This window comes from Euprymna scolopes, chromosome 23 (assembly GCF_053919585.1).
Source record: "Euprymna scolopes isolate OS-2025 chromosome 23, ASM5391958v1, whole genome shotgun sequence".
Taxonomy (NCBI): domain Eukaryota; kingdom Metazoa; phylum Mollusca; class Cephalopoda; order Sepiida; family Sepiolidae; genus Euprymna; species Euprymna scolopes.
The window spans coordinates 72,900,838-72,914,723 of record NC_136504.1 but is presented as its reverse complement, the minus strand read 5'-3'; the positions used below and the strand labels follow the sequence as shown (position 1 = coordinate 72,914,723).

The following is a 13,886-nucleotide window of genomic DNA, read 5'->3' as shown; positions in this document are numbered from 1 at the left end:
CCCAATTGGAGTGCTTTCCTTTTCTTGTTTTATTTCTTTTTCAGCTAATTTTAAATTTTCCACCCAAAAAGTGCTATAATGTATTTTTCAAAATTAGAAAATTCTATGTTCTGAAAAAAAAAAAAAAAAAAAAATGAATTAAATTACCCCCCTCCCCCACACACAACTTGGCGTGCTTTTCTTTTCTGGCTTTATTTCTTTTTCATCTAATTTCAAATTTTCCGCGGAAGATTTGTACGCCATGTGAGAAGGCAGTTTGCTTGGTGAAGCTAAGCTGTCGTTTATGCTACAGCGCGCGCGAAGCGTAAACGGAAGCTGCAAAATGGTGCAAAGTAGTTCGTGGGTTCAGAGGTTAATACCATGCAAACGGTAAATTTGCCCAAAGTTTGACTCAATTACCTATAAAAAAAAAAACAAATTAGAGTGGTCGGTGTTCTGTTGTAGCGTATCTGGATATTTACCAAAACAAATATATAACAAATAAATATTATCAAAGGCAAGATAAATTACGGGTTTACAGTGTACACATAGATTCGAAAAAGTTGTCAAAAAACAAATATATAACAAATAAATATTATCAAAGGCAAGATAAGTTACTTTTCTACCAAACTGGATATATTTTTCGTGTTTTTATTTAACATGTTTATTCAGCTCGAAAAACATACATTGTTTACCGATGTATTGGAAAATTCAAAATGGCGTCCGACTCTCTCTTTAACATGGTAAGTTCGGGAAAAGGTGTTATAAATAATAAACTAGAAAAAATACGATTAAAAAACTACTGAATATATGTCAACCTATGTCACGGTAATAGATATTGAGCGAGTTTCCAACAGTATTTTGTCTAGTTTTATATTTATAGCACCTTTTCCCAAACTTACCGTGTTAAAGAGAGAGTCGGGCGCCATTTTGAATTTTCCAATACATCGGTACAGTATGTTTTTTCGAGCTGAATAAACATGTTACATTAAATAAAAACACTGAAAACATATCCAGTTAGGTCGAAAAGTAACTTATCTTGCCTTTGATAACATTTATTTGTTATATATTTGTTTTTTGACAACTTTTTCGAATCTATGTGTACAAACCCTAAATTACTCTTCACGTTTCGGTTTGAAAAACAAAAGGTAAATTTTTACGACGTGCCCCAGCGTATTATAAACACCCCAACCTCCCCATGTTAAGAACGGTTTTCGGAATAACCCCCCCCCCAACCGTGAAACATGGGGAGGGGGGTATTCCGAAAGCCATTCTTAACATGGAGTGTTTATACAACGCTGGGGCAGGTCGTAAAAAAATACCAAACAAAATTGGTTTTAAATATCAAATTGCATAACAATCCACTTAATTTTTTTTCTAAATAGAATTAGTAAAATAAATATAATATATTATTAAAAATATTCCAATTTTAGACATTAGAACAGGTAATGAAACTTACGAACGCGATTTAAACGAGTTGGAGGAAGCTTGTTTTGTTTTGCAGTACTAGTACTTCACGGCCGAGTATTAAAAATATGGACCACTATAATACAGTAGCGAACAAAAAAAAATGTTGAATCTGACGGAACAGAACAAAAAACCGTTAAAACTAAAATATATTTAAATTAAAGTCATGTTTAAGATTCATCGTTTTTCATTATGTGCACGTTATATTTTACTTTAAAATTAAAAATATATCGTGCTATTAATGTTACGTACGTTTTATTTTAGAAACAGGAGTATTATTCTAAGAATAGAACTAACTAAATCTTATTGGTTTGAGAAAAAGTTTACTAATTAAATAAATGTGCATATGAAATGCTTTACAATTCATAATCATTTATCATTTATAGAAATCTCTCGTAATAATTTTGAAAAATATAAAATGGGATTATTTGGATTATTGGGACTACTACTCTAAACTTAAGTATTATGCTCACAACGTTTCGGCCGATATAACTTCCGACTTTCTTCAGGGATATCTGGTCGATTTCGGGAATTTTTCTTTTTAACACAAATCCAAATAATACAAAAAAATGAATTAAAATAATTTTTTAAACACATAGACAATATGAACGCATTTAACATAAAAATTCTAATTCATAATTTATAATATTTATAAGGTACAATAAATTTAATAAATTGATAAAATTGAAATAAAAATTGTTTGAACTAGTTTGATTCTTTTTATATCTTTGTGATATAGTGGTCGTAAATATCGGCTTGTGTTGTGGTTTGCAACAAGTAACACATGTTATGAAAATGCTTTTTCTCCAATCCTCGTGGAATTTTTTTATTCGAAAGTCAAAATTATGTAGTTTTTCACAATTATTTTCTCATCCAAGATTTTACGGTGTTACTCGTTTAGATAGGTTAATACGGATAAATAAGGCCACACCCATAAGTTATAATATGTATAATTATAGAAGTATGTTCGTCCGTTGGGAAGGGACATGTAGTTCTGTTGGTGAAATGCAACAACAAATGACTTATTGTAAATCTGAAATGGACAAAAACGAAATGATTGCTGATATTCCCGTTATAATCGACATGCTTACAAATAATCAAGATGATGCCGATAAATTATCACCGCATATTCTACAATCCCAAACCTGTCACAACGATGATTTTATTGAAGAAAGTTCTCATCACAACCAAACTCAACAGTTACTTGAAGCTTACTTAAAAACGGAGGTCAGTGTGAAGAACCTGGAAGAGTTACTGTCCAAGATCCGTGTTACCCTGCCTAGTTATGAAGATCCACGGAAACCAACTATTCCCAAATTCTCTATGGGTACGCCAGACCCGTCTGTGCCAATTAGTGATGTCGATTGTCCTGGTTGTGGTTCACTCCTTCATTGTCAAGATTACAATCTACCTGGGTATATTCCAAGCAAGAAATATCTTTCACTTGATCGCGATCAACTCTTAGATACGCTATGTTTCAAGTGTTTTCTTATAAAATATTATAATTACTGTTTGAATATAAAGGTCTCCATCAAGGAATATCCTAATATTTTATCTAAAATCAAAACCACACGCTCTTTGGTTATGGTTGTGGTTGACATGTCGGATATGAACAACAGCATTTTGAAAACATTTTTACCTGTCATTGGCAAAAGCCGGCCAATATTTGTAATTGGTAATAAGATTGACATAATTCCAATGGATTCTAGAAAATATTTAAAGCGCTTGAAAAACTCGTTACTCGATGCTTGTATTGAAGCTGGTTGGAATCTTCATAACAACATCAAACATGTAACTCTTGTCAGTGCCAAAACTGGATACGGGATTGAAGATCTCGTATCAAATTTGCTCACGAATTGGAACCGTTTTGGTAAGTGAATAATATTACAAGTTTCCGTGAATAAACTGCTTTAATTCTTTGGATTGATAATGGGGATAATTCTACCCAATTTAACATTTTGTAAGAATTTACTTTTTATAAAAATATTTAGTAACCAAGATTTTTTGCAACGCCGCTACTCCCTTATATAGTTTTATATGTTCAGTATATAAGTGTGCCGATGAAAAGAAAGTAATAACTCAGAAACAATATAGAATTCAAAAGGAAATTTATTGTTCATGAACTTAACTGGGTTAACTATTAATTTGTGTCAGTGAGCATGCACATGGAAGCAAAGTGTTGATGCAAATACGTGTATAATAAACTCTACAAATGGTGATTGCTAGGAAATTGAGTTCATGAGAATGTGTTTAGCAAAGTCTGAGTAGAAGGTCTGAGAAAAATAACAACTTACATGTCATGAGGAGGTTGGTTTCACTTTTAGCTTGCAAAACCTGGTGATGTTTTTTGCTCTACTTATATATATCCAGCTGGTAGGAAGTAAGTTGCATATGTGTCAGTTGTTTCTAAAAGTTTCTTTGAGAAAGTTCTGATGAGAGTTATACTTCTAACCTGTAACTTGTACTAGAATTTATGCACACAGATTTATAGTCTTGTGTTATTTGACTCCTGCGAGAGTTGGGGTGGTAATCTCTCTCTATATATAAAAGGCAAAACGGCCACGTGCGTTTTTGTATGCCCAAGAAAGGCTTTTTTCAGGGTTAGGGTTCTAGAAAGGATTACTATTTTTTTACAACATTTTATAAACTTTTATAAATCATGATTGGCGAACGCACGTCGTCTTTACATTTATTTTGATAAACTTTTATGAAATTCATGCTATTCCGTCCTTTTGTGTGTTTGTTGGTCTTTTGTTGTATAAATAAAGCGAAACTCAAAGATCAAAATGTAGTATCTGTTCCGGCAGATGCTGCACTAAAAAACCATTGCCCTTGAGGCAATCAGTTTCTGGTCCATGTAGGGGAAACCCTGCATACCAAGAGGCATTACCAGCTCCCCCTCTCTTCACATTAAAAAACGGCCTTATGCTTAATTTGCTCTCGTGGGGAGGAAAATAAATACAGCAGTCAGCAGTCTTTCATGCCGGGATGTCTTGAAAGCAATTAGCTTTGATTAATGTGGGGGGAGCCCTTCATATCAGACAATTGCTATTCATTTGAGTAACATTACGTTGATTTTTTCTTTTTAGATTAATGTTATTTTATCAACTTGCATGAAAAGAGCTGTGTAAAAGATGCTTAAAACCGTTTGAATTATGCAAATGCCATTTGTAGTTCAAAAGTTATGAGAATTTTAAGTGCCAAAATTTATACTTTTCCGTGGACATTTTTCTTTAGAAAAAGTGGGCTAAATTATGGACCTCAACATTTCAAGAAATTTGGTAATTTCGCCACCATTTATTTATTTTTCAAGCTATTCTCATGAAACTTGGAACTCTTATGTAAAATTGTGTGCTCTTTCTGATTATGAAATCAAATCTGATGTATCTTTTTACCATAAGCCATGAATTAAGATGTACAAATTTCAATTTTTTTTTAAACTGGTGCATGGTATTATGCAGTTGGTGTCTATTCATGAACAAAACTAAGTATTATGCTGGTATTTAAATAAATTTTCCTGTCTCCTCACTAAAGGAGAGCTTAATCTACGGTGTAGTCATTGAATGCCTAACATGGTCGGTATTTACCCCTCAAAGAAAAGAAAAAAATTGAATAGATATGAATTAATCTCAGAAATAAATAAAAGAAAATTTTTTCATATAGATTTTGGATTTCTGTAAAAGATGGAAATTCCCATAGTCGACCAGAACTTATGCATTTTGGGACCAGTCCAATTTTCAATTTTGTAAATCTTTTCTATCTAGCCCAAAATATACCCCTATTTTCTGAGATGCAACCATAAATTGTACTCTGCATGAATCCTCGATGTAGCTTTCACAATACCAGGAAACCTGATAAGCAACAACTATATATTCACCAGTTGATGGTAATTTTTGTCATTTCTATTCTGTTGTTTTACTAAAAATTCAACTATGTAAACAAAGAAATAAAATGTTAATTTTTTTACCTTGTTTCCACCTTAACATTTAAAATGATTTCTTTTATAGGTTTTAGGGTATGCTGAAAACGAATATTGCATTTAAATTTTCTGCAAATAAGTAGTTTTCCGGATATTCAGCAATGTGATTTTTTATTTTATTGCTGGTAGCCATCTTGGTATGCACGAGTACACAAAAGCAACCCCAAGAAACTATGCGCAAACGCACGTGCCAAGATGGCCACCAGCAATAACATAAGAAATGACATTGCTTAATATCCGGAAAGCTACTTATTTGCAGAAAATTTAAATGCGATATTTGTTTTCAGCATACCCGAAAACCTTAAAAGGTAGTCATTTTAAAGAAAAGTGTTAAGGTGGAAACAAGGTAAAAATTTACAAAACGCCTGATTATTATTATTGTTATTATTATTTAGATATCTTCAGTTACAAAAAAAAACAGTTTTGTTTTACAAGTTAGAAAAAATGGTCTTGACAATGAGTTAAAAATAAAAAAACTTATTAGAACTATAGAAACCCGCCTGATAAATGTCACGAGGACATTTATTGGTTGGGTTTCTAACAGTATTTTGTATATTTTTAAGTCACTGTCGAGATTTCAAAGAAAAGGAAATACTATGTGACTGTGTAATGCTCGACACTAATTTTCAAAATAAATAAGCATTTTATATTAAATACAGTAAAAACTTATCCAACTAGTTAGAAGAGTAACTCATCTTGCCTTTGGTAATATTTATTTGGTTGCTTATGCACTTATGTTACCATTTTTCATATAGTATTTTCAAGTTAAATTCCAGTTCCTCAATATCTTTTATTTAATTGTTAGGTGAAAGTACAGAATATTTAACAAAACACCCTTCCCTCCTCATGTTAAGAATGGGTTTCTAAATAATATTATTATTTCAGCATGGTAGCATGTGCACAATACCTTTGATTTGTTATATATTTGTTTTTGTTTTAATTCTTTGGGGTTTTTCTTTGGGGTTTTTTTACCACTAAAAAAAACACAATTCTACCTTAAGTACAAGTAAGAAGTTATAAATACCATAAATAACATAAAGTTATAAATACCATGAATAACATAAAGTTATAAATACTATAAATAACATAAAGTTATAAATACCATAAATAACATGAAGTTATAAATACCATGAATAACAAAGTTATAAATACCATGATAACATAAAGTTATAAATACCATAAATAACATGAAGTTATAAATACCATGAATAACATAAAGTTATAAATACCATGAATAACATGAAGTTATAAATACCATAAATAACATGAAGTTATAAATACCATAAATAACAAAGTTATAAATACCATGATAACATAAAGTTATAAATACCATAAATAACATAAAGTTATGAATACCATAAATAACATAAAGTTATAAATACCATAAATAACATAAAGTTATAAATACCATAAATAACATAAAGTTATAAATACCATAAATAACATAAAGTTATAAATACCATAAATAACATAAAGTTATAAATACCATAAATAACATAAAGTTATAAATACCATGATAACATAAAGTTATAAATACCATGAATAACATAAAGTTATAAATACTATAAATAACATAAAGTTATAAATACCATAAATAACATAAAGTTATAAATAGCATGATAACATAAAGTTATAAATACTATAAATAACATAAAGTTATAAATACTATAAATAACATAAAGTTATAAATACTATAAATAACATAAAGTTATAAGTACTATAAATAACATAAAGTTATAAATACCATGATAACATAAAGTTATAAATACCATGAATAACATAAAGTTATAAATACTATAAATAACATAAAGTTATAAATACCATAAATAACATAAAGTTATAAATACCATGATAACATAAAGTTATAAATACTATAAATAACATAAAGTTATAAATACTATAAATAACATAAAGTTATAAGTACTATAAATAACATAAGATTATAAATACCATGATAACATAAAGTTATAAATACCATGATAACATAAAGTTATAAATACCATAAATAACATAAAGTTATAAATACCATAAATAACAAAAAGTTATAAATACCATAAATAACATAAGATTATAAATACCATGATAACATAAAGTTATAAATACCATGATAACATAAAGTTATAAATACTATAAATAACATAAAGTTATAAATACCATAAATAACATAAAGTTATAAATACCATGATAACATAAAGTTATAAATACCATGATAACATAAAGTTATAAATACCATGATAACATGAAGTTATAAATAACATAAAGTTATAAATACCATAAATAACAAAGTTATAAATACCATGATAACATAAAGTTATAAATACCATAAATAACATAAAGTTATAAATACCATAAATAACATAAAGTTATAAATACCATAAATAACATGATAACATAAAGTTATAAATACTATAAATAACATAAAGTTATAAATACTATAAATAACATAAAGTTATAAATACTATAAATAACAAAAGTTATAAATACTATAAATAACATAAAGTTATAAATACCATAAATAACAAAGTTATAAATACCATCAATAACATAAAGTTATAAATACCATAAATAACATAAAGTTATAAATACCATGATAACATAAAGTTATAAATACCATGATAACAAAGTTATAAATACCATAAATAACATAAAGTTATAAATACCATAAATAACATAAAGTTATAAATACCATAAATAACATGATAACATAAAGTTATAAATACTATAAATAACATAAAGTTATAAATACTATAAATAACATAAAGTTATAAATACTATAAATAACAAAAGTTATAAATACTATAAATAACATAAAGTTATAAATACCATAAATAACAAAGTTATAAATACCATCAATAACATAAAGTTATAAATACCATAAATAACATAAAGTTATAAATACCATGATAACATAAAGTTATAAATACCATGATAACAAAGTTATAAATACCATAAATAACATAAAGTTATAAATACCATAAATAACATAAAGTTATAAATACAATAAATAACAAAGTTATAAATACCATGATAACATAAAGTTATAAATACCATAAATAACATAAAGTTATAAATACCATAAATAACATAAAGTTATAAATACCATAAATAACATGATAACATAAAGTTATAAATACTATAAATAACATAAAGTTATAAATACTATAAATAACATAAAGTTATAAATACTATAAATAACAAAAGTTATAAATACTATAAATAACATAAAGTTATAAATACCATCAATAACATAAAGTTATAAATACCATCAATAACATAAAGTTATAAATACCATAAATAACATAAAGTTATAAATACCATGATAACATAAAGTTATAAATACCATGATAACAAAGTTATAAATACCATAAATAACATAAAGTTATAAATACCATAAATAACATAAAGTTATAAATACCATAAATAACATAAAGTTATAAATACCATAAATAACATAAAGTTATAAATACCATGATAACATAAAGTTATAAATACTATAAATAACATAAAGTTATAAATACCATAAATAACATAAAGTTATAAATAGCATGATAACATAAAGTTATAAATACTATAAATAACATAAAGTTATAAATACTATAAATAACATAAAGTTATAAATACTATAAATAACATAAAGTTATAAGTACTATAAATAACATAAAGTTATAAATACCATGATAACATAAAGTTATAAATACCATAAATAACATAAAGTTATAAATACCATAAATAACATAAAGTTATAAATACCATAAATAACATAAAGTTATAAATACCATGATAACATAAAGTTATAAATACCATAAATAACATAAAGTTATAAATACCATAAATAACATAAAGTTATAAATACCATAAATAACAAAAAGTTATAAATACCATAAATAACATAAAGTTATAAATACCATAAATAACATAAAGTTATAAATACCATAAATAACAAAAAGTTATAAATACCATGATAACATAAAGTTATAAATACCATAAATAACATAAAGTTATAAATACCATAAATAACATAAAGTTATAAATACCATAAATAACATAAAGTTATAAATACCATGAATAACATAAAGTTATAAATACCATAAATAACATAAAGTTATAAATACCATAAATAACATAAAGTTATAAATACCATAAATAACAAAAAGTTATAAATACCATGATAACATAAAGTTATAAATACCATAAATAACATAAAGTTATAAATACCATAAATAACAAAAAGTTATAAATACCATGATAACATAAAGTTATAAATACCATAAATAACATAAAGTTATAAATACCATAAATAACAAAAAGTTATAAATACCATGATAACATAAAGTTATAAATACCATAAATAACATAAAGTTATAAATACCATAAATAACAAAAAGTTATAAATACCATGATAACATAAAGTTATAAATACCATAAATAACATAAAGTTATAAATACCATAAATAACATAAAGTTATAAATACCATGATAACAAAAAGTTATAAATACCATGATAACATAAAGTTATAAATACCATGATAACATAAAGTTATAAATACCATGATAACATGAAGTTATAAATAACATAAAGTTATAAATACCATAAATAACAAAGTTATAAATACCATGATAACATAAAGTTATAAATACCATAAATAACATAAAGTTATAAATACCATAAATAACATAAAGTTATAAATACCATGAATAACATAAAGTTATAAATACCATAAATAACATAAAGTTATAAATACCATAAATAACATAAAGTTATAAATACCATAAATAACAAAAAGTTATAAATACCATGATAACATAAAGTTATAAATACCATAAATAACATAAAGTTATAAATACCATAAATAACAAAAAGTTATAAATACCATGATAACATAAAGTTATAAATACCATAAATAACATAAAGTTATAAATACCATAAATAACATAAAGTTATAAATACCATAAATAACAAAAAGTTATAAATACCATAAATAACATAAAGTTATAAATACCATGATAACATAAAGTTATAAATATCATAAATAATGGGTATGGACTTGATTACACAACTGGGTGGAATTACTGTGGTCAGAACCGGCAAGGTACAGTTCTCTCGATGTGAGGAACATGTTTGTGCTGCCATAACTCTCGACGAGCCTGACTTTCATGCAGAGTGTGATAGAAACACCAATGCATGGACGGCGTCTTGGAAGTGGTCAAACGATCAGCCACCAATATCCTTGCGGAACCGGCTATCGGAATATCCCCCACCCATGTGGCTAAGGGAACAGTATGAAGAAGAACTGCAAACGTGGATCGACAATGGCTGGCTTCTTCCATACCCAGAGGATGAGCTTGGCCCCCTGTGAGGGCTGATTCTCTTGATGGCCGTCGTACAAGAGACCAAACAAAAGGACTGCCCCGTCCTAGACTACCGTGAGCTCAATGAGCATGTCGACCCATATACGGCAAGGGCTGATGTGTGTGCACTCAAATTAAGGGAGTGGCAACAGCAGGGATCGAATGTGACAACTCTGGACCTACGCAGGGCCTATCTGCAAATATGCATTGAGAAGAAATTGTGGCCATTTCAGACTGTGGAAATTGGAGGAACCCGATATTGTCTAACCAGGCTAGGGTTCGGTCTAAATGTGGCACCAGGCATTATGAGAGCAATCATGCATGCTATCCGGCAGCAAGATGAGGCAGTGCAACAGGCAGCATCTTCATATATCGATGATATATTTGTCAATGAGAGCCTCATGTCAGCGCAATCAGTTAGAATGCATTTTGAGAGCTTTGGACTGACATGTAAGGAACCAGAGCGTCTGTGCGATGGTGCAAAAGTTCTCGGCCTGCACGTGCGCAATAGCAAGGAGGGACTTTGCTGGAGAAGAGGAAGTCGCGTCCCCAAGGTCCCATCAAACATCACTCGACGAACAGTGTTTTCGCTTTGTGGCCATTTCCCTGTGTGCGGTTGGCTCAGGGTGGCCGTGGCGGCCATAAAAAGACGTGCAACAGCCGTGTTGTCGGGATGGGACGATGCAGTACACGATGTCTCCCTAAGGAGCATGCTGACAGAGACTGTGTTCAGGGTGACCAGTGATGACCCCGTTCAGGGAAAGTGGTGCGTCAGCGGGAATGAGTTCACGGTCTGGGTGGATGCTAGTTCACTGGCCCTTGGAGTTGCCCTGGCAGTTAATGATTCCATTATTGAAGATGCCTGTTGGCTTCGACCAGAGAATGATTTGAGGCACATAAACCTGGCCGTACTTGATGCCACATTGAAGGGCGTTAACTTCGCGCTTCAATGGCAAGCCAAGGTTCTACATATCATGACTGACTCGGCATGCCCTCATCGGTGGATAACCGATGCATTAAGTGGAAGAGCACAGCTGACGACACGAGCATCGAGTGAGATGTTAATTCGAAGACAGCTTGCCACCTTGGTCGACACCATCACAGAGTACAACCTGACTGTGGACGTGGTGTTGATCAGGTCTGCGCTCAACAGAGCAGATGCTCTGACAAGAGTCCCTCAACGATGGCTTCTGGCTGGTGCTCAGAGAGAGTCTGATAATCTGCAAAACACATGTGCAGCAGTTGTGTGTAATGTGGATGCAGCGCGCATCATGGACATTCATCGACAGTATGGACATCCTGGCATCAAGCGGACACTGTACTTTGTCAAGATGATTGATCCAGGAGTAGAAAAAAAAGATATATGAAGGGTGGTGGAAAGTTGCGAGGCCTGCCAATCCATCGACCCAGCTCCAGCACGATGGAAGAAAGGGGAGTTTGGAGTGAGTGGTAAGTGGCAGAGAGTGGGCATGGACATCACACACTACGGTGGCAACCACTTCCTTACCCTCATCGATTGTGGGCCTACACATTTCGCAGTCTGGAGACTCCTCGGGCGCCAGGACTCTTGCAACATTATTCGCCAGCTGTCATCCGTGTTCTGTGAAAGAGGTGCGCCCGATGAACTGCTGGCGGACAACGACCCAGCCTTTTGCAGCCATCAGATGAGGCAGTTCTTACAAGAATGGGGTGTGCGGCTGCGGCTTAGATGCGCTTATGTGCCTTCTGGCAATGGTATAGCTGAGAGAAGCCATCGCAGCATCAAAACAATTGAAGCCAGGAAGCAGTGCACCATCGCAGAAGCTGTGTACTCGTATAATCTCATGCCAAAGGATGGCGTCTCTCCAGGAACAGCGCCTGCAAACGCAATCTATCAGTACCGTGTCCGAGAAAAAGGAATCCACCCCAATACAACTGTGGCCACTGAGATAGAACGGAATCGATATGCCAAAGGGGATGCTGTCTGGGTGAAGCCGCCAGGAAACCGATGTACTGACAAGTATAAACGGGGCACAGTGACCGATGTGGTGAGTCAGTAGTGTGTCCAGGTTGATAGTGTACCCCGTCACGTTAGGGACCTACGGCCGGCGACACATGTACCACCTTCAGTGGACGATGAGAGTGACTCTGACTCTGAGACGAGTGGGCCATCGCTTTGGTTTGCACCATCCCTATCAAGCAGTGACTCTGATATCAGTAGCCTCCACGGAGATGAAGCTTTCCCCGACCATCAGGCGGTGGATGAGAGCGCACGCGAAGACGAGAGCAGCACTGTCCCCCTTCGCAGAAGCACCCGACAGCAGCGATCGCCAACCCCCATGCCATCTCTGTGATCATGAGATCAGGGGGGAGTGTGGAGAAAGAAGTGGCTTACCGTTAAAGCGGCTGCGCGTTTGTGCATGCAAAGCACAAATTGAGAATCAAGATGGCGCCCGCATGCGTTTATGTGGAAAAAAAGTCTCGGGGAATCTCGTACCCTGATTCCATAAATAACGAGGAAAGGAAAGCGGGAGGGGAGACGAGTTTTAGTCACTAAAGCAAACGGACGTGTGTAAAAGAAGAGGTAGAAGAAAAGAGTGTGGTTAACGAAACAAACAACTACTCGGTTGAAAGTAGAGTTGTAACGAACACAAGTTTGATGCTGTTTGATATTTCTGTATTAAAGACTCATGGAGTGCAGAAGTGAACACAAATGGTACAGATGAAGCTATGAAAAACAGAAAGAAGTCACTGCTGAAATTCTTGACATTGGAAACCCTGAACTTGAAAGTCCTTATGGAAGCAGGGTGAGTGAAATAGAACTGGTTGCCAAGGCAACTGACTTGGATCATCTGCTGGATGTTATGCAGGCTGAAGTTGAAAGTTGATCACGCAAGAAGGTTGCAGATTACTTCAAGGTATCTAAATACATAGTCTGTGAAACATAAGCACTTAAACCAAGCCGCAATATTCTTTCATTACCTGACAAGAAGAAAGTTTTGAGTCTGTTCAAGCATTTTATGGCGATAATGAATATTCGAAAATGATGCATAGAGGTAAAGATTATATCAGCATTGGCAACAAAATTCATGTGCAATCTTCTCTTTCTGCAGAAATACCTGGACCAAAAATA

General features: G+C 31.7%; 2 protein-coding genes across 3 annotated transcripts in view; one reads left to right on the top strand and one right to left on the bottom strand.

The window, feature by feature from the left end:
- The window catches only part of LOC145246002 (pre-mRNA-splicing factor SLU7-like), an 88,859-nt gene extending 76,476 nt beyond the window's left edge, over window positions 1-12,383 (bottom strand). Inside the window, exon 1 of one of the 2 annotated variants that reach the window (XM_080107801.1) lies at window positions 12,282-12,383. In XM_080107801.1, the coding sequence (XP_079963927.1) occupies window positions 12,282-12,350 (69 nt within the window). In that variant the 5' untranslated portion in view covers window positions 12,351-12,383. Of the gene's footprint in view, window positions 1-1,438; window positions 1,564-12,281 lie in introns of those variants that run through there. The other variant, XM_080107802.1, reaches the window with a different exon arrangement.
- LOC145246001 (nitric oxide-associated protein 1-like) overlaps window positions 2,209-13,886 on the top strand; it is a 56,855-nt gene continuing 45,177 nt past the window's right edge. The window contains exon 1 of the mRNA XM_080107799.1: window positions 2,209-3,316. Coding sequence (XP_079963925.1) covers window positions 2,236-3,316 — 1,081 coding nt within the window. The 5' untranslated portion in view covers window positions 2,209-2,235. The remainder of the gene's footprint in view (window positions 3,317-13,886) is intronic.